General features: G+C 45.2%; 8 protein-coding genes across 8 annotated transcripts; 4 read left to right on the forward strand and 4 right to left on the reverse strand.

The window, feature by feature from the left end:
- Nucleotides 1-843: 843 nt before the first annotated feature.
- FSST1_009759 (uncharacterized protein) lies at nucleotides 844-2,154 on the reverse strand (the record flags this gene model as incomplete). Its single annotated transcript, XM_083226759.1, has 5 exons — nucleotides 844-1,132; nucleotides 1,188-1,298; nucleotides 1,353-1,570; nucleotides 1,630-1,896; nucleotides 1,966-2,154. The coding sequence occupies 5 exons, from the start codon at nucleotides 2,152-2,154 to the stop codon at nucleotides 844-846; spliced, it is 1,074 nt and encodes a 357-aa protein (XP_083085720.1).
- Nucleotides 2,155-2,649: 495 nt separating this feature from the next.
- On the forward strand, nucleotides 2,650-3,499 carry FSST1_009760 (Alpha/beta hydrolase fold-1; the record flags this gene model as incomplete). The annotated part of the gene is made up of 2 exons (XM_083226760.1): nucleotides 2,650-3,069; nucleotides 3,158-3,499. The coding sequence occupies 2 exons, from the start codon at nucleotides 2,650-2,652 to the stop codon at nucleotides 3,497-3,499; spliced, it is 762 nt and encodes a 253-aa protein (XP_083085721.1).
- Nucleotides 3,500-5,544: 2,045 nt separating this feature from the next.
- On the reverse strand, nucleotides 5,545-6,750 carry FSST1_009761 (uncharacterized protein; the record flags this gene model as incomplete). The annotated part of the gene is made up of 1 exon (XM_083226763.1): nucleotides 5,545-6,750. The coding sequence occupies one exon, from the start codon at nucleotides 6,748-6,750 to the stop codon at nucleotides 5,545-5,547; it is 1,206 nt and encodes a 401-aa protein (XP_083085722.1).
- A 2,136-nt stretch (nucleotides 6,751-8,886) lies between these two features.
- FSST1_009762 (Alpha/Beta hydrolase protein) lies at nucleotides 8,887-9,876 on the reverse strand (the record flags this gene model as incomplete). The annotated part of the gene is made up of 1 exon (XM_083226764.1): nucleotides 8,887-9,876. One exon carries the CDS (start codon nucleotides 9,874-9,876, stop codon nucleotides 8,887-8,889), a length of 990 nt encoding a protein of 329 aa, XP_083085723.1.
- A 341-nt stretch (nucleotides 9,877-10,217) lies between these two features.
- FSST1_009763 (DUF2461 domain-containing protein) lies at nucleotides 10,218-11,564 on the reverse strand (the record flags this gene model as incomplete). Its single annotated transcript, XM_083226765.1, has 5 exons — nucleotides 10,218-10,286; nucleotides 10,348-10,488; nucleotides 10,540-10,839; nucleotides 10,890-11,062; nucleotides 11,105-11,564. 5 exons carry the CDS (start codon nucleotides 11,562-11,564, stop codon nucleotides 10,218-10,220), a joined length of 1,143 nt encoding a protein of 380 aa, XP_083085724.1.
- A 1,629-nt stretch (nucleotides 11,565-13,193) lies between these two features.
- On the forward strand, nucleotides 13,194-14,316 carry FSST1_009764 (NmrA-like family protein; the record flags this gene model as incomplete). The annotated part of the gene is made up of 4 exons (XM_083226766.1): nucleotides 13,194-13,405; nucleotides 13,464-13,697; nucleotides 13,757-13,831; nucleotides 13,908-14,316. The coding sequence occupies 4 exons, from the start codon at nucleotides 13,194-13,196 to the stop codon at nucleotides 14,314-14,316; spliced, it is 930 nt and encodes a 309-aa protein (XP_083085725.1).
- Nucleotides 14,317-15,398: 1,082 nt separating this feature from the next.
- On the forward strand, nucleotides 15,399-16,368 carry FSST1_009765 (uncharacterized protein; the record flags this gene model as incomplete). The annotated part of the gene is made up of 2 exons (XM_083226767.1): nucleotides 15,399-15,855; nucleotides 15,926-16,368. The coding sequence occupies 2 exons, from the start codon at nucleotides 15,399-15,401 to the stop codon at nucleotides 16,366-16,368; spliced, it is 900 nt and encodes a 299-aa protein (XP_083085726.1).
- A 1,658-nt stretch (nucleotides 16,369-18,026) lies between these two features.
- On the forward strand, nucleotides 18,027-18,782 carry FSST1_009766 (uncharacterized protein; the record flags this gene model as incomplete). The annotated part of the gene is made up of 2 exons (XM_083226768.1): nucleotides 18,027-18,468; nucleotides 18,529-18,782. 2 exons carry the CDS (start codon nucleotides 18,027-18,029, stop codon nucleotides 18,780-18,782), a joined length of 696 nt encoding a protein of 231 aa, XP_083085727.1.
- Between the last annotated feature and the right edge of the window lie 523 nt (nucleotides 18,783-19,305).

Consider the following 19,305-nt stretch of genomic DNA (forward strand, 5'->3'; position numbering starts at 1 on the left):
TAGGGCATAGATAGCCTGAATCAGAGGAATACCTCTGTAACACTTAGGCATTCCCTCTACCCCGACAATTATCTCAACGCAAAAATCTCCCAAACTGTTCTCATCCTGCTAGTTCACGCCTTAACAAGAAAACTCCATTAGAGTTAGTTACTCAGACAGAGAAGGCTTGATCAATAGGGTTTCAGCCGAGGTGTGTACACCTGTCCTTGTACCAACACGGGTTTACTATAGCCACTCAATAATCGAGCGTTCATGTCCAGTGAGGGGCCGTCCAGTTTGATTCCTTCCGGTTCTAGAGACCAGACGGTAAGTGCAAGGTAATTCTCACCTTGGTAGTTAAGGATCCCTTCTGGGACTGGGTACGAGAGTTGAGGCCCAATGTTGTTGACTGTTGGCTGCTAGATAGATACCTTTTGTTTCGATACAGAATTATGAGCATTCGGGATACTTACTATATTAGCTGAACTGCCAACGGTTGACGTATGATTGAGCCCTGTAGGCAGGTGACACTGCAGCGGACTTCATTGTCGAGTGAACAAATGCAAAGGTCATCGGGGCATTATAACCCGAGGGGACGTTCAAAGAAAAGTTGGCAGAGAAGAACCCGACGCCAACACCAATTATACCATCGGGAATTGGTGAACTGTCCTCCATATCACTCGATTGATATTACTTAAAGGTTAATAATAATTTATATATAACTAGAAGATAAAAAATATATAATTTAACTTTTTAATTATAACTCTAGGTTTATATAGTTATACTTGATATTAATAGTATTATATAAGTTTACCAGGAGTAAGTATAATCTATTATACTAGCTCTAATTATTCTCTATACTACTTAATACTCTCTGATCGAGGGCTGTGAGCTAGCGTGTCCATTATTAGAGCCTAGTTCATAATACTTGAACTTTTTTAACTGCATATCGTCGGCGTCACTGGTACCGAGAATCCCGTCCTCTGAATGCAGTGTGGTCTTTCGTGGCTTGTTGCTCCACATTCCGCCAGTACCCGACGCTTGTCTTGCGTTATCTGTGGCAGCGGATGAACTCAGCTGGCCCAATCCTAACTTCTTGAAAGCCACCTTGATCAGGGGCCTTAAAGTGGGCAAGCAACAACAAATGACAGCACTAGGGTTGTTAGGCCTCCTGTTCAGGCAGTGATATAAGGCTCAAAGAAACTTACCTATACACCTCTAGACCAGTCCAAATCATTAGGTCAACAGTCCCCCATGTAGGATCTGTCAAGTCGACAGTGATAACTTTGGTGAGGCGAATGATAGTAACAAAGCATGCGCTATACAAATGAGCTCAGGTTTGCACATTTACGTTGTATAAGGCAATAACTTACAAGCTTCCAAAAACAAGCATAGCCGCGATTAAAATCTTGTGGTAAAGAGCAACTTTCAAAGACCAGATATACGGTATAGGAATGATCATTAGACCGATGTCGGTAATAATTCCGCCAATTGCCACACCTACATAGAACTTGGAAAGATCTATGCAGTTTTGGTTGGTACCATCCCAAAAGCTGGATATCGGCCAGCATGTTCGAATAGAAGGAACGTACTATCCTTGTTAGTACTGCTGCGCCACTCAGAAGACTAATGAACCAGCATGAAGCTTACCGTAGAGATCGCCCAGGCGATTATAAAAACAACAAAGCCGTGGAGGAAGTAACGCATACTTGATACACCAAAGATATGGTAAAAGAAAGCTACTAATGATAGCCTAGCAGAGGCCAAAGCTGTCGTGTATAATATCTCGTTGGCTAAGATCGTTTTAAAGAATCGCTCGATGTTTTTCGGGTCTTCTTCTATCACCGCCGCCATATGCCTTCCCAAGCCGAACTTGAGCCATAGCATACTACCGATAAAAACGCCTATTGTGTTGAACTAGTAGAGACGAGATTCTGTTAGACAATTGGAATTTACGGCAAGACAGGGCGGGAAGGTAGAACTCACGGCGGCGAAGTATGCAAGCCAATCATCCCACGACAAGGCCTTTTTAGATACACGCGATGCTGCCCAACGACATGGCACAATGATCATCATAAGAACGAAAAATGTAATATGAGTAGCATAGACCTCATTTTGCCTACTCTCGCTCAGGAAAGCCTCATCTGGCACCGATGTGGCCTCTGTAGCTGCCATGGTGCAGAATCTGGGAATAACGAATCGTTGCGGTAAACTTTCTCAGGGTATAGTAGAGGTTTTGTAACTTTGAGCTTTGCCTCTATAGGGAAAAGATACGAAGCTTGATGAGGGTTGCATTGGAACTGGGGCCGGGCCGTCATCCCCGGCCGGTCGTGTCGGCCTGGTTGACTCGAACATTTACCCGTTTGTGGTTAAGCACTCCACTCTCACATCTTTATATGACCACAAAAATGTACGAGGATAATGAGAGTAGCTCGAAACAACGATGGGTTTTCAGGAGAGGGACCCCTGATCGAGATATTCTAATTAGGTCAATTTTGCCGAAGAACTAAATGAGATCTAGTAGTAGAGATGTCGCCAAGAGTCGCAGTCACACAAAAGGGGACGTTTCCTCATGTCTCACCCTTACCTACCATCCAATCCTCGAAATCCTACCTATCAATCTGCAGCCTCAATTTCGTGCAAATCCATCTCTTTTGCTTTCTATAAACCATGTCACCAACAATTGTCGCTGTGCCTGGCGCCTGGCATGTCGCCGAATCATTCGCACCCGTAGAAAAGATTTTTACGGCTCGCAGCTACGATTTCGTCAGCCAGACCGCCCCCGGTGTACTGGTCAAGAATGCCTTTGAATCCACCGCCGAAAAAGATGCCGAGTCTCTTCGCACAAACGTATTGTTGCCATTGATCGAGGATGGCAAAGATGTTGCGGTTATGATGCATTCGTACGGTGGTGTTTATGGCTCGCAAGCCGTGAAATGTCTCAGCAAACGTGAGAGGCAAAAGGCGGGCAAGAAGGGTGGCGTAACGGCACTCATTTACGTGTCCGCTGTCACGCCAATGGCTGGAAAAACAACATTGGACATGATGGGTACTGACAGGGACAACCTTCCGCCCTGGGTTGACTTCAATGTGAGTCAAGGCTTGCTGTGCCGCAACTAGCTTGCGGCCGCCTTTCCCCACAATCAGCCTATCCTGAGCTAACTTTGCACATGAACAGAAATCCACTGGTTTTGTCAATTTGAGTGGTGCCAAAGAAGTGATGTATCATAACATTTCAGAGGACGACGCCACGCACTATATCTCCCTGCTGAAAGACCAGGCGCTGAACAGCATGGATACTCCGATATCATATTCGCCCCTGGACGATCCAAACTTCCAGGGTACAGCATCTTATGTGCTATGTGGCGCCGATCGTGTTGTGCCGCTTGCGGGTCAGGAGACATATGCAGCAATTGGGAAAATCAGTCGCACTAAACTTGTGGAAGATGCGACCCATGCATTTTTCGCTTCAGCTCCAGAGGCGATTGTCGACGCCGTGATTGAATTGCTGCAAAGCTGAATTTATTAGTGGATTCATGTAACGTTAGATCAGTTGAGTAGCTAGGGGGGTTGCTAGGGTTGGGTATCAATGGAATTGGGGACCGTTGTCGCACCAGAAATCACAGTCAAACTTTAATGAAGGGGGCTAATAGGCATCCTATTGTAGTGCTATGGCTGAAAAGAGCACTCTGTAGAATGGCAATTTCACAATTAGCATCCGTTCCCACTAGAGCAAAGTCGTGGTATAGAAATTCCAAAATGGTAAAGTCAGCCTCTCACCAAAGTTGGACAAGTAGCTGTCAAATTAGTAAAACTTGGCACCGCCGTTACTGTCGCGACCTGTCATCGACAAACCTTATTACGTGGTCAATTCTAGTCCGGCGCTACCAAAGGATTCTCTAATGACAATCTTGGCGCACACTGACTCAAGCTTGTGGATTATACTCCACTTTGTTGACACCCAATGCAATTCTCAAAAACTTAAATTGCCTTGTATTCGATGATCTTCCTCGTTATGCGCTTGCAAGTGTGAAATCATGAGATATCGAATCGTGATTAGTTTCAGCATAGCACATGTTACATTTAATTATAGTGAATGAGCTTAACCAATTGATAGTGGCTGTCGTAGGGAGATGTACACTGTATTCTGTCTGTTCCGCTCTTGCACTCTATAATCTATTGCGATCACTAAACTTATGATGTTAACGGGTATTTTAGTAGCTTTGATTGCAAAGTTCTCTTTCGAACCCTCAACCCAGCCGTCAGTGGCTCTGTTTTGCGAGTTCGTAAAGAATCTCTCACCCTGAAATCTTTTCTAAAGAAGAATTTGAGCTTTTCATTACTCATAAAGGGCTTGCCTCGGTACTCCGGATCTTCCGCGACTGCGGGTCAAAAGCGGTTTATGCAGCATCCTAGTTCAGTGCATGGGTATGGGTTTCGTTCGTCCCCAGTATCTAGCTTCCAGCATGCCTCGCATCGTGGGCACATGTGCTGGTTCGGCTGACATATGATTTAATGGTATTTCATAACCACAACCAAAATAAAGAGACTTCCCACGACGGGTATACAGGAAATCCTCTAATTGAGATACCAGTTTAATTATTAACTGGCTTCCAATAGAGGAAAATATTATGTCAATAAATGCGCATTTAATTAATCAATTGAATAGTACTAAAAATATTACTCAAGTTCTAATTTGAATGGGCAAAAAACATTTTAGAATTGAAATCTATTGAAAGTCTGTCTATTTTTATCCTCCCTTGTAACTTCCACGTAACCTTCCCTCTACCTAGCCTCGTGACTATAGCCTTGTCACCAACATGACTATCACCCCCGTCATAATGATTGTTAATACTGTTTCCTGTCGATTCAACTAGAGTAGTCGCTTACTCCAGTAGTTTCATTTTCAAACACTAAATACCGCATAAATATACCTCAAGGTAAGGCTGAGAGGTTGTCTAGCAAACTGGCTGCAAGCTTCTCTTTTCACATATCTACCTACAAGTTATATTATCCATCTTGGTTTATTCCTTATCCCATATCGGTTAGTAGATAAATTATGCATATGCATTCTACTGATACTATTGTCTATAATTAACATAATACTAATTCACTATTAGCTTAAATACATAGCCTTTTAATGCCTTAATAAACCTTAGCTGTTTATAGTTATACTATACTTACTGTAGAATTTATAATTATGACGAGTGATTAACACAAAGAGATTATACGACAAGTCTATGTGGCAGACTGGTTGCTGACCCTTAGTATGTAGCTTTTATTAACTGGCTGTAAATACATATTACATGCGAAGTATCCAGAATCGGGTTTGCCTTATTTGACCAGATCTAGTCTAATATTAATGATCATCTGAATCAACGATAACTCCAGCCACAAGTCTGCATTTATTCTAACCCCCTCAAAACATATGTTCAATTTTCACATCAGGTGATTATTATTGTAAGAAACATATACGCCTTATTAAGCATTGGATTGTAATCAGTTGTGCCCTAACGTACGAGGCCTCATAGAGCTATATGACTACCGGAGCTATGCACGTCTTCGCTAATAATCATTACCCGTGGATCCATACAAATGTAAACCTCTCTCAAGAACTTCTATCTCATCACCAACACGGATGTACAGTCCCTTGGGCGAATCCGTAGCCTCAGGGAGACTGGCATCTTCAGGCACACAATGCATACCGATGTATCCGAGGGCTTTTGGGTTCCCGTCTTCGACTGTGCGGTGTTGTACCAGAGTTGTACTAGGCTGCGCCCTGCCTCTCTTCTTGTCTGATCCTGGGGCGTCCGTATCAAACTTGCCTGAGGTAGGGTTCACGTTCGGCATTGTGCAGCGGGAGGTTCGGCAAACCACAGAAAGCGTGGGAGGCACACGTTTTGCATCTTTTTCCATTGGCGAGATACGGCAGCGTTTCCAGGTCTCCTCATCAAACGCGGCAGCGCCGGTGATCCAGATGTTTGCGCGGAAACGAAGTGCATTGAGTGGCCGATTTTCTTTGGGTAAAAGTGCTGATACTGCATGGACGGACGCCAGGTTATTGATGTTGACGGGCTGCTGATCCGTATAGCCATGAACGGCTGGCTTACCGATATGCTCCAGTGGTGCCAGGTTCTTATCGGTGCGTACGAGTGTTTCCGGTGTACAACGAAGAAGAGTGAGATCTTGATGCTCTGGAATATTCAGAAAACGCTTCAGCTTCGGTAATACAGCAGCCACTGCTGGGATTGTGCCCATATCTAGACCCTTAGCTTCTCTAGAATGAATGGCGAACGGTTTCATCCCTAATCCATACTCCTCCTGAAATTCGGGTGAAGGAAAGAGTGGGACAATTGCAGACACTTCTTTCCCTCGAGATGATAGTAGCAATCTGATCCGGTCGAGTAAGCTGAGTGGGCTCGGACTCGGGAATCTGAAGACGAGACATCCTGTGGATCGGACTAATGGATCCTCCGGATCACTACCCTCGTGAGGTAACCATATTTCGGTCTGAATTTGGGACATGAGTGGTTTGGTGCGTTGGCTGATAAAGCGCCATATTGGGCCCCCTTCTGCTTCCGGTCTATCGACTTTCATTGCTAGAGCGAAACAACGGTCCCAGGACAGGCCGCTCTTCAGAAGCAGGGCTCGGCTCAGCTCAACTGGCGCACAGGACTTGATAGGGTGGATAAAGATAGCCTTGATGCGTATTGGACTATCAGTCGTGGTATCAGCCGGGATGTCGTACTTGGTGTCCGATTGATCTCCCATGTTGCTGCATGATACACCTTCCCTTCGTAACTCTCGAAGTGCCCTGGATCTGAAAGAGGTATTCTGAAGCCATAGGGTGATTGCAAGGGGGGCACAGAATAAAAACACTACTACGAATGCGGGTATAAATGCTAAAAAGGGGGTTTCCAAGCTGAACTTGGAATAATCAGGGTCCGAAGTGGACATGTTGCTCGATTACTTGAAGATGCGGTTTGGAAAATGTATAAGCCTAAATATAAGGGCATCAGTGTTTGGAAATAGTTTCGGGAAGTTACTTTTTAAATAATAGTAGAATCATAACCGGCGAGCTTGCCGAAAACTTTATTCATTTCTGAAGAAGCTAGGCTAGCCCTGATGCCTTTAGTGGAGAAATATGAGTCATCATATCATGGAAACTATTCTGCACTGTCGGTAACAACTAAAGTAAATTATTTACCTATAAATTCAGCCGCTGACATGACCGGTGATGGTATATAATTGAGATTAACCCACGAGAAACGCTGAAAGCACTTAACTTAATATTGGCTCCATAATCGCATAGGTAGATGAATATAGGGTAGTGATTACATCGAAGCATCTATAGAACGGATATCTATGAGGTCATGCTTTATAATATCTTAGATTTATAATAGAAATTAGTAAAATACACTAAATCAATTCGAATGTCTTGCTTTAGTTAAAGCAGAAGCGGGCTACAGGTCGCTGCGATGGGAGTAATATCCATGACTGTTTTCAGGAAGATATACTTCTGTGCACATATGGGTTTAGCTGAGTCCTAACGATTATTGCTTTGTCCATGTGACGTCATCTGAGATTACCTCATAGTTAGTAGAGAGTTTAATAACTAAAGAGCCTTTCTGCAGTATCTTAATAGTATTTAAATCTGCGTTATATCTGGGCAGTAGAAAAGTAGCCATTAACTCTGTATTAGATATTACAGTAACTACGGCGACACTATAGGAGAGACAATGCTGTAAATTCTCCATCACGGAACTTGCGGACAATCAGTCCCAAAGATTGGCATCCGCACTGGTCAAATCAACACAGTAACGTTTTCAAGGTCAAATAGGCACGTTTGATATGACGTTGACTTGGGGCAACGGTGTCGGGCATGTAATGGGACCGATGGATGCCTACCTGTCGGGATGAGCAAGATCAGCTGCCGAATATCCTAATACACCATCGTTCAAAGCACACGGGAAATGCGATGTATCTTCCCATCTGACCTGGTACCTGAGGCGGATTTCCCTGTTTTCTTGATCCTGCAATCTAAAGATGCGTCGCTCAGCCTCCATTCTTGCAGACTCCCAAGGCAGAATTTTAATAAGAACTATCTAAGATATAGGCGCTCAGAACAAAGCCCCAGCTATTAATTAGCAAAGTTACTTTTATTTCAGCACGATATATCTCATGATTATCATGTTATTTCAAATATCACTGGGTGTATCCGTACCTGCTTCATATCAAGCCACTACCTATTTGGCCTAGATTCAAAGTTACTTTGCTGAGTCAGCGGTGGCCGGCTACATCGGAAACTCTGAAATGCGCTGCGTGTTACATTTATGTTCTATGTCAAGCTACACCGCTCCCAAGTCCATTTGGAGGGGGGGATCGTCTTCTCGGCATTGCAACACACGTAACTCCGTTGTCCTCGGCAGCGGCTGCTCAATGGACTTGCTCTACCCGCCAATTACTGTGGTTTGATGGGTAGTAAATCACTTTATTTCACGCCTGAGCCTAGAGACAGAACGATGATTTTATAGACTCCGTTAGTGAGGACCTCGATCACAAGATAAATACACATATTTACATTAATGGACCACATACACGCAATGTCTGTGAATAACTTGCGGCCGAAGTCACTGTGCGGCCTCTGATGGTTACGTTCAGAGGCTCACCGGTTAAGCCCTTAGCTTCAAAATTCTGCTGTCAACTCGCCGACTTCACTGCTTATCTCAACGACTAGCTTGCCCCTTCATGTCGCGTTTACAGACAGCAGGGTAAGTATAGATTATGTATCGCACATTTTTCCAATATATATTTTCAGCTCAAATGGGTGATCTTTATATATAGTATCTCATCATAGGGATCGGTAGACCGTGATAATGTCGATTAAGGAAAACTCTATGTCGAACCCTATGCCAGCCAAGCAGAGACCAAAGGCTTCAGCCCTTCAGAAAACCATGTCTCATCAATTGACGAGTTTGCGTCGAAACCGTGATCACCGTCACGCACAGCAAGGGTAAAGGTAAGATCTGGGTCCAGCTCCGTGATCATGTCAGCTAGCTTGATGCTGCCTTCCACCGGCACAACACTATCTTCCTTGCCGTGCCAGACAAACACGCCGCCTCGGGGAAATCTGGCACCATCTTCGATTTTGTCTAGAATGTAAAGATCTCTTCGGTTAAGGGGAATGATCTCTTCAAACCTGCCGTTCTGGATATAGCTAAGCATCAACGCAACACGTTGGACCTGGGGGTCTGCCGAGATGATGGATTCAATTTCCCCATTCTTCAACTTGACCATGTGCTCTTCAATGAGGCTAGCTGGAATTTGAGGGGACCCAAGTATAGACTTTTCATAAGCCTCAGTGAAGTGGCGGCTTTTGGCGTCAACCACGGGGTAGGATGCTGTCACAGCTCGAACCTCAGGTGCATGATTCAGGCCGGTAATGAGGCTGAGGTAACCACCTGCGCTGTCTCCAGACACCAGGATGCGGGTGGTATCGACTTGAATCTTCGCTTTGCCGCTGATGAATTCCGGGAGCTTAGTGCGGGTCCAGGTCAGGAAGTCATCGATGTCGGCAATGATTTCATCCATTGTGGCCTCAGGTGCCAGTCTGTAGTCGCAGCTCACGATCACGGCTTCGTGACGCGACGCAAGCTGAAGATTCCATGGCGCGAAGAATCCTGGGAACAGACTCGAGCCACAAATGAAGCCGCCGCCATGAATTCGGAATATGATAGGCCTTGGGCTGGTCGGTGTATCTCGAGCTTGTTCTACTAACGCCTTTGGGACAAGGACGTGGCAGGCAATCTCGTGGCCTTTGACAACTTTGTAGACAGTCTCAAAAATGTCAAAATTGACAAAGCGGGAGAAATCATTGGAGTTGAGTTGGTGCGCCATATTGTTCAGTGAATCAGTGGTGGGTTGGGCTGTACTGGCTTTAGGAATCTGGGAAGCTCGCTGGATCTATACATGTGGCGGGCTGCTTACAAAGTCAACTAGTCCCATGCTCCGTGCATACGAAGTGGGATGGCTACTTTTCTAATCAACACCACTTGGAGTACGGAGCACGTATTATAAATCAAGCCCGAGGGTAAAATAAACTTTCCACCCCGCCTTCACTTTACAATATCTAGTCTACAAAAGGGAAGGTCATTATTTCTACATCAGGAACGATCAACCTGTTTGAAAACATTTAGAGATTTATTATGGAATATAACGGTAGGCTAAGCTACTTTAAATTAGGCATCATCCTCCGAGCTACTACTGGCACCATGGTCTGGCATTACCACGCTGTTGAGGAAGCTAATCTGTATAAGTCAGGAAATCATAGAGTTCTTCTCGCCTTTGCTAGAAGCTGAATGGACTTACGAATGCGACCAAAGGCTGCAAAATCTCTACGATCCTTTCCTGGGCGTCTTCTGCGCATAGAATATCGTCCGGAATCTTTCTGGAGAGAGTGAACTTCCTGAGCTTTAGAAGCTCAATGTCTCGATGATCCATCATGAACCCCTAGCACGACGGTTAGCCTCGGCCAAACCTCCTGTGATGTGCCTTGCTCACCTTGGGTCTCGTCTTCAGGGCCGTTTCCTTGTTTTCAAAAGCAAAGGCCTTCAAAGCTGCTTCTTCCGTGGCCTTATTTCTGGCTTGCGGCAAGAAGGCCAGCTTCAAGTTGTCATCGTTCAGCACTCTGCGCCATCGCATCGGCCGCTCGTCTATGCTCGCTCGAAGTCTCTGGAGTTGTTCTGCATTGGGAGCGAATATCCCGCCAGCGATTAAGGACGCGTCTGGTTCGCAATGGATGTAGTAGTGGGCATACGAACCCTTACGCCCTGTTCGAGACCAAGCCGCCGAGAAGTGCGCCTAGTAACCATCAATTATATACTCGGGAACCAGGATACCGTGCTTCTTACCTTGTATGGCTTTCCATCAGGACTGAAGCGCAAGTCTCTGTAGATACGAAACATGACGTCCTTGGCCGGTAATTCGGGGATGGTGTCGTCGATGGACATAATTGACGGAGTAGTGCGCTCGACAAATGTTTCCCAGTCCTTGTATGCGCGTCGAAACTCCTCATCATGAGCTTCTGTGCATTAGCGATTATCAATATGGTCGACGTCGCAATTACCTTTTAGCCAAGCTCGATTGTTGTTAACTTTCAGATCCTTCAGAAATAGAAGGCTGTTTGGGTGGATTTTCAAGGCGACATATGCAATGCCGCGGTCGTCCCGCATCTTCTTCAGAGGGATAATTGTCACTACCGGAGGTGAGTCATCGTCAGCATCGTTAGAAAACTCGTCGGGTTGAGCTTCATTCAGCTCTTCCGTGTCCTCAAGGTGCTCCGATTGATCATCACTGTCGTCATCTTCTTCGGGGTCATCTAGAAATGAGTCTTCTGAGTCTTCTGACCTATTACGATTCGGACGAGTTTTCAACGCATCGCGTGCTGTCGATGACAGCTTGTGGGTGCTATCGGCATCACCATCTGTGTTCTCGGTGTAGACTATCTTACGCGATTTGTTTCGCAATCGTGAGCGGCGCAGTTCGGGCTCGGGGGGTGTGGAATGTCTGCGTTTCTTCATGGGCATACTGTCAGATTGGTCAACCGCACAGCAGAGAGATACAATTGAGTAGTGAAATCTGTTGTCGCCAGATAAGTTACAGACGCCGCCATCCAGTGTTAAATTCCAACCCCTTAGTTAATTACCGTGCACCTACGGAAGAACAATCATCCTTGTCCATCTCAGGCGGGTACATAAAATGAAATTGGGCATGCACTACACTATGTACATCCCCTAAATGGCTAACCCGTAGTTAAACGGGGTTAAGAGCTTATAATTGTGGTTCAATACTGTACAATTCCTGATTTGGTTCCTTGCTCTTGTATCAGTTACGTAGATATCTCAGTTATCCTGGTTTGATATAGGGGATCTAATAATCGGTACATTCTAAGAAATGTGCTTACTCCAGACGGAAGGTTACTAGTTAACCCACCAGCAGAGCACTTAGCGTTTTATTACATGCACTCTACTTGAGCGCCCTCGGATACGGACTCGATTAGGAAAGAGGTTTAATCACAATCCAATTACATCATAACAAACCACGTTAGTCGGTGAAATTCGGATGTTTCGAGTTCATAATATTACAATACATTACAGAACCTTAATCAAATGCTGTCTAGATTTGTTAATCGTACGACGGGGCGCCTGAGGGCTTTGCCGTATGGTGTAATATGCATAAATAGACAGTTTCTGATCCCTGTTTCAAATAACCAGGGTGTGTTCACGGTGGATCTCCATTTTAGAACCGACTTGCGACTTGTTTTGCTGTGGGAACGTCATGTATATTAGTAATATCGTGAATGCAAATATATTTGAAAGTAGCACGGTCACGAAAGTGGATTGATAGTCCGTCTAACATGCATCTGCCGAATATAAACTTCTACCAACATGTAGCAAGTATTATTGTGCTATCGCAGTAGCGTAGCTGATTGGTTTTGCCAGGCTCCTTCTGCGCGATTTCTGCTCAAGGGAAGGTTCCTAGAGTCTTTAATTACGTTCACTAGGGTATCATATGGCTTATCATGGCCGACTCATAGCGAATTGTATGTTCCAAGTCGTCAGAGCCAGCCTCGGCTGCAACGAGCTACTACCACTATATGATCCATTTGATGCTTCTGAACTGAAATGGAGCGCTATACGCTCAACTGGACTACGTAGATATCTTCCCGTGCCACTGTGAAGCAACGATTACTATTACGTAAGGTGACTCTACCAAATTAGAATTACAAGCTGTTTTCGTACTTGGACCAGATTGCAAACCTACTTGTTGGTCTGCTTCAGAGTCAAAGGTTCTCTGAGTTGGGCTTTTTAGTCTGGCTATAACAAGTATGGTCCGCGAATAATAGAGTACTTTTTAAGCTCGAACTAGTCTATGTAACCTCTAGCTATGTCTTCTCTAATAACGCAGTAAGTTAGTGTTGTCAGCAAGAGTAAGAGGCACTACAGAGAACCTGTCGGTCTTGTCGGATCTGCGACCTGCGGCCAGGGTTTGCGTTTCAGTGTAAGCGGGCCTTTGTGAAGCCGGCGAGGAGGTGACTTACTCCCATTTCCTTAAAACCCACAGGGTTTTAGTATAAATTGTTGAGCTGTCCCTATCCCATTAGCTTTTTACACAGATTCAACAATCTTTTCCAATCATCTCTCATATTTCCAATCATGACTTTCAACCGTATCGCTGTCTATGGCCACCGTGGATTTGTTGGCTCTCGAGTTGTTCCTGCTCTAATTGCCTCGGGAGCGCCAATCACTGTTTTACATCGCCCTAGTTCGGACACTTCCAATCTCCCTGATCGCGTCAGAAAGATTGAAGTCGACGTTCTTGATCAAGACGCTTTGGTTTGTGCTTTGCAAGATATAGACATTGTGATGTCAGTCAGACCTATTGCGCATCTGCCTTTTCGAATCTATGCTAATGGATTTTCTCAGTTCTCTTGTTGGAGACGAGGGTACCGACAGACAGTATGGCTTTGTGAAAGCCATTCCTAAGACCAATGTCCAGCTTTTCTCCCCTTCGGACTTCTGTCTGCGATATTGTGAGCAGGGAATGCGAATACCCTGTATGGAGGCAAAAGCGAAAATCGAAAAAGCTTCCAAGGATGCTGGAATTCCAACCTCCGTCATCCACGTGGGAAATTTTGCCGAATTCACCTTGAGTACAACGTTAGTCTTCGAAAGATAACTCGCGATGTTTATCCGTAACTGACTTTCACAAATCTTAGGGCGGTGGGCATTGATTTGCAGAACAACATCTTGGCCCACACTGGCAACTCCGCTAAGGAAAGAGTCACTATGTGGTACGTATTATCTTACTCAAAGACTTTTTCTCATCTAGATAGTGCTTTTTTGTATGATTAAACTAATTCTTTGTAGCACCAAAGATTATGTAGCAGCTGCATACGTCGACATATTTACCGCCAGACCTATTCACACCATACAGAACCGGACCTTCACCCTGTCAGAGCTTGCACCAACAGGCATGGAAATTGCTGCTATTATGAAAGAGAAGAACGGCAAAGAGCCTTCTATCAGGACGCGAAGTTTGGAGGAAATCAACCAAACGATCGAGGATTGTCTTAGCAAGGAGAGTAATCTCGCTGTCCCATCCTATTGCCGCAAGATGTGGGGATCAGGAGAAATGATGAAGATGCTTCCCGATGATTTATGGGAAGTTAAGGACTACAAGAAAGCAACTTTGGAGGATCTTGTCATAGGAGGAGGATTGGGAAGCTACAGAGCCCTGCCTGATTTTGTGTTGGAGTACCTAAGAAAGATGCTCTAAGACATTTGTTATTACGGGCAACTTGACTCTAAATATTGATCAACTTAGGTGGTTTTCTCGGCATCGTCTCAAAGACTCGCCAGACGGATTCATTCATAGGTACCATTGAAAAGATAACGGTGTGATTTAAAGTGGATTAATGCCCGGTTTTTATTGATCTGGTGAATGAAAACTCGGTGACTAGTAGTCCTTAACATCAACTGTCACACTTAGAAACAACAGTTATGCCTATCAGAGGCCTGATCTTAAAGGATACTGAATACCGCCATTACATAAACGTTCTCCGAATTCCAAGACTATATCTACACCACTAAGTCTAGCCTATGCCTACCAGTAAGCCATTTGTCAATAGAGCCGTTACTAGCTACATGCACTAATCGGGGACTTATCAAGCCATCCGCGTCTCCATTTCTATCGAACCGTTCTTTCCCGTGTCCCGAATCGTTTTAGAGTTTTAATAGTTTCTACAATTAGCCTCGTCTAACGGAGCTACTGCAGAGACTGCATTGTAAAAGCATCACGTTCTCAATGACCACCTCAGCCAGATTAATTTACCTCATCCCTTCTTTTCTCCCAGTAACTGTCCATTTTAACTCATTCTACCCTACACGTCTTCTAGTGCTCCTTTGCGGTTTAGATGATTCTCGAGAATTCGCTACAACAGTTGACTTGAGGAGATAGCAAATCTCCTACATCGAAGGAACTGCTCTAATAATGACCATACTGCGCATTTCATTACTCATAAAATCGAAAGGTGCTGGTGTAGCATGAACGTCTACGGTACTTCTAGCTCCAATGATGTGTCGAGGCATGGTATCCTTGCTAGCAGAGGGGGTCTCTGGTTAGCGGATTGGCTCTGTTCCTCAGCCACCATACCGCGCCTAGTCGTTAACAGCGTGGAGCCGTGGTAACGATCGAATTTCTTCTTAGGCCACGCCATTTGGGTCGTTTCTAATCTCCCATTTCATTTCCCCGCGCTCACTGCTTCCCCATTACATCCTCGTCACACCAAACACAACGAGTCGGTTCCTCCTCAACATTGATTCAAGTGCTGTCGTATTCTTGTACCGCCACTAGTAGCTATGGCGCCGTTTACAATCACCATCAACAACAAGTCTCAGTCTAGTTCTTCGTATGGGATATATGCAGAACCACCCGGAGTTACGCCATCAGTCACATCCACAACCCGGATCATCAGTCGGGTTGTAGGAGTGGCTAGCGGTCAAGGTCAGGCTACGTTTGTTCTTTCGAAGCAGCTTATCGCCACATGCGGTATCTACGACATTAGCTCCGATGTCAGCGACCCTCCCGACCCGAAGAAAAAGCCAGTTGGTACAGGGACCGAAGTAGTTGATCAGAGATACGTGGATCTGGGGTCCAAGGAGCTAGATGGTACACCCGTTCCAGGATCTTACCTGGAGGTCGACTGCTCCAGTGGGACTCCATCTTTCTCACGGGCATCTACTAATACATTGGCTGGTATCGGAGCCTTTGTCGTCAAAACGAAGCCTGACTTTACTCTTCAACAGGCCGCTTCCAGTACGTATTCCCTCAACCTCTCCATCTACACTACTGCAATTCCAGAAGACTAACGTTAATCTTGAAACAGATAAGTTTTTTATTGGCTTCAGTTGTTCCGTCCGTCAGGACATAGGTTCATACGTCACCTTCATTCCAAGCCCGGGCCAAACATACGTGATAATGCCGTCCAACAAGTTTTACGTCACCATTGGGGACTTCAATGTCCGGGACATCGTTAAAAAACCTTTGAAGACATCTTCCGACACTGTTCTCATTGACTTCGATCAGCTTGCGACCGACCGCGTATCCCTCGTTCACGATGCCTATAATAACCTCTCAATTCAGGCTACACCTCCTCTGTCCAGCTATCCAGTCGCGATGATGATGAGCGCTCCCTCTTGGGAGATTGAAGATTCGATCGACCCAGCACCAATAGCTAATTATTTGATCAATGTGAAAGGCGAGGACGATATGACAAGCGAGTCCAGCACGGCGGCCGGCTCTCCAACACCACAAAGTTCAATCGTTTAAAATGCCATATTATCTACACGGTGCTCTTAATCACTCTCTTGAATTGTCACTTCACATGGGCAATTGTGTCTTCTGGAACGTTCACGAACAAATACAATTTGCTACCATTAGTTGTCAATAATCCCTCATCTTGCAAGTGATGAGCCTTCAACTGAAGGCCATAGGTAAACCCCCTAGTAGGTACCAGAAACGTTGGCCTCCTAGGTCTTAGGGTACAGAAATAAGTAGTTCAAGGACCATAGCCTAAGGAGCATAAAGTGACCTACTCACTTCGTCTCTTATGCTTCCAGTGGCCAACCTTTCTGGTACCCTGATGACCCCTACTGGCATGCGGCAGATTAGCTCAAATGTGTTTCTCTTGGGGCGATCTAGACCTCTGACACTAAAGACACGTCAGGTCACCAGAACGGGTAGCTTTTATCAAGAATGAGAAAATCCGCATTAGCGCTTCCTTTTCCATCTCCATGAAGACGTGGAAGAGGGGTCTGATAGGATCGCGGGGTTCTGTTCACAAGCTAGTGATATTGACCGATTACCGGCTCGCGCCAGTAGCGTTTGGACCACGCAAGCCACCAACCAATAGTTCCTGGAATTATCAAATTGTAAGTTTCCATGAACAACATGGCATTCGTTGGTGACTCGGACCTGGAAGCTGGGGTTCATGTCTCGCTAAGAGTGACCGAACATTTCTATGAGACTGATGGAGACAAGAACACTGAACTTCACGTTCGTGAAGCATCAAGTAAACTTCAGCGCGACCATGAGATACTTTTCTTTTCTTGGACATCACAAAATTTGCATATGGCTAAGGTCAAAATAAGGCGCACTCTTCAGAGTCTTGTGTGTCTTCCCCTCGTGGTTTTGTTACCCTCAATAGAGCCGACACGCGGCCTGTTCGTGGACCCCGCACATAGCTGACGAGAAGGTACTCATCAGACGTGAGCCAGAGCTTAAGCATTTCCCATAAACAATTCATACCGTTTTTATCTCAGTCTAGTAGATGTTAGGCTTCCAAATGTGGTCTATTTACCATTGTTGGGGTCCCTGGAAAGCTTAAGTTAAGTTGAAGTTGTGAACTTCGATTGCATCGTAGTCTTTTCACTAGCTTCCCTTTATTTAAGACTATTTCCCCATGAATTACCACTATTGGATTGGGTTTTCTCTCATCCTCCATACAACAATATGCGTGTTTCGATTTATAGTCTCGCATTGGTGATCTGGACTTGACGCTTGTGAGACAAGATGCATGAGTTCATCGAATTCACGCGAATCACATATCGTTTTCCACGCACATATGCGGACGCTAAATGGTGATATCCCTGCATTCCCATGCCTGATGATCTACTGGGATGTCAATTATACGTCAAGTGGCTGGCTGAGTTCTTCAGCTGGTATTGAAGTAAAGAAACACCAGTAGCAAAGAATCTAGAACGATCGTACGGCTAGAAGATGCATAGCCTGGGTATTCAGCTGAGGTCGCCTCTTGGAACAGTCCATCCGTTGAGAAGTCTGAATAGTTTTAGGTACAAAAGAATGGACTTCCCGCTTCAGTGGCCATAAGAATCCAGACTCATCACACTCAAGTCAACATAGCTTACCGCACTTCCTCCTACTCAAACAACTCCATTACTCTTCTCTCTGTCATATCATTCTACAAGATGCCCAACACATATACCATCACGATCCAGAACAACTCTGGCACCAACCAGAACTATGCTCTCTTCAGCGAGCCTCCTAAGCTTGAATCTTCCGTCAGCTCCAAAGTTTGGACCAATGCTGTGAAGACAGCTCATGCGGGGCCCAACTCCGCCACTACCTTTACCATCTCCTCGCAGTTCTTCGCTTACGTCGGTTCCTCGAGCGGAGTTCCCGGCCAGGATGATGTAACTGTATCTGTCTCCAGCTCCAATGAGGTTGAGCTTGGTTCCAGTGACCTTGCTGGGAACGCAAAGAAGGGCACAACTCTCAAGATGGATGTCATTGACATGGCTCCCCAGTTCACCGGCGCGGCTGCTCCCGGTGGTAAACAGGGTGCTTTTGGTATCCAGACAGCTGCTGGAAACGAGCAAAACCAGTTCACCTATAACAATGCTAAAGACAGTAAGTTCCAAACCCATAAACCATCACACTGAAGACTCCAACTTGCTAATTATCTAATAGACGGCTGGGTCATTGGCCTCGGAAAGATTGTCAACGGCCAGACTGTTCCCGCTGCCACCATCATTCCCCAGCCCAACTGCAGCTACCAAATCCAGCCAATCAACACCTGGTACATTTCCTATGGATCCTATAGAGCTGGTCAGGTCTGTAACTTCGAGATGTCTAGCCTTCAGAAGGCCACTGTCAACTTTTCAAACTCTTCAAATGCCAGGGTTGTTCACAGTCCCGGTGGAGAGATCACTACCCAGGTCTAGTGAGCTCTGATTACTTCTATGCTATGTAGATCGGGCTGATTCTCATTGAAGACAGTGTGATACAGTAGATTGAAAGTCAAAAATTTAAAATCATTTTACGACTCATCATGTTTGACGGTACTTTATGACTTGCGATGATTGGTCCTTTCTCGTCCTATTTTTGGAAATCGGCATTTCTGCTTCTGGTTAGCAGGATCCTGCGCTTAATGACTGGCGCGCGTGTATCGACGAGCGCGATACCCGGCGGAAAGCGGAAACGGATAAGTTTATCGGCTTATCGGCTAAACGTAGGCTTATCTGATAAGATAAGTAAACTACCCGGTAGTTTTGGAAACGGCTTGGAATTGTTTGTTTTTGTTTCTGCTGGTAACCTTTATTCAACGAAGCATTTATTATTTAAATATCTCAGAAACCTAGACAAAGATTCTATATTGGGACTCTGATACATTGATTGAAACTCATAAACATAATGTCCGCTTCAGTATAATCGTATTGTCAAATACTTGTTCAGCTCTGTGGCGTA

Source organism: Fusarium sambucinum, chromosome II, assembly GCF_050947815.1.
Source record: "Fusarium sambucinum isolate potato_lamoka chromosome II, whole genome shotgun sequence".
NCBI classification, from domain to species: domain Eukaryota; kingdom Fungi; phylum Ascomycota; class Sordariomycetes; order Hypocreales; family Nectriaceae; genus Fusarium; species Fusarium sambucinum.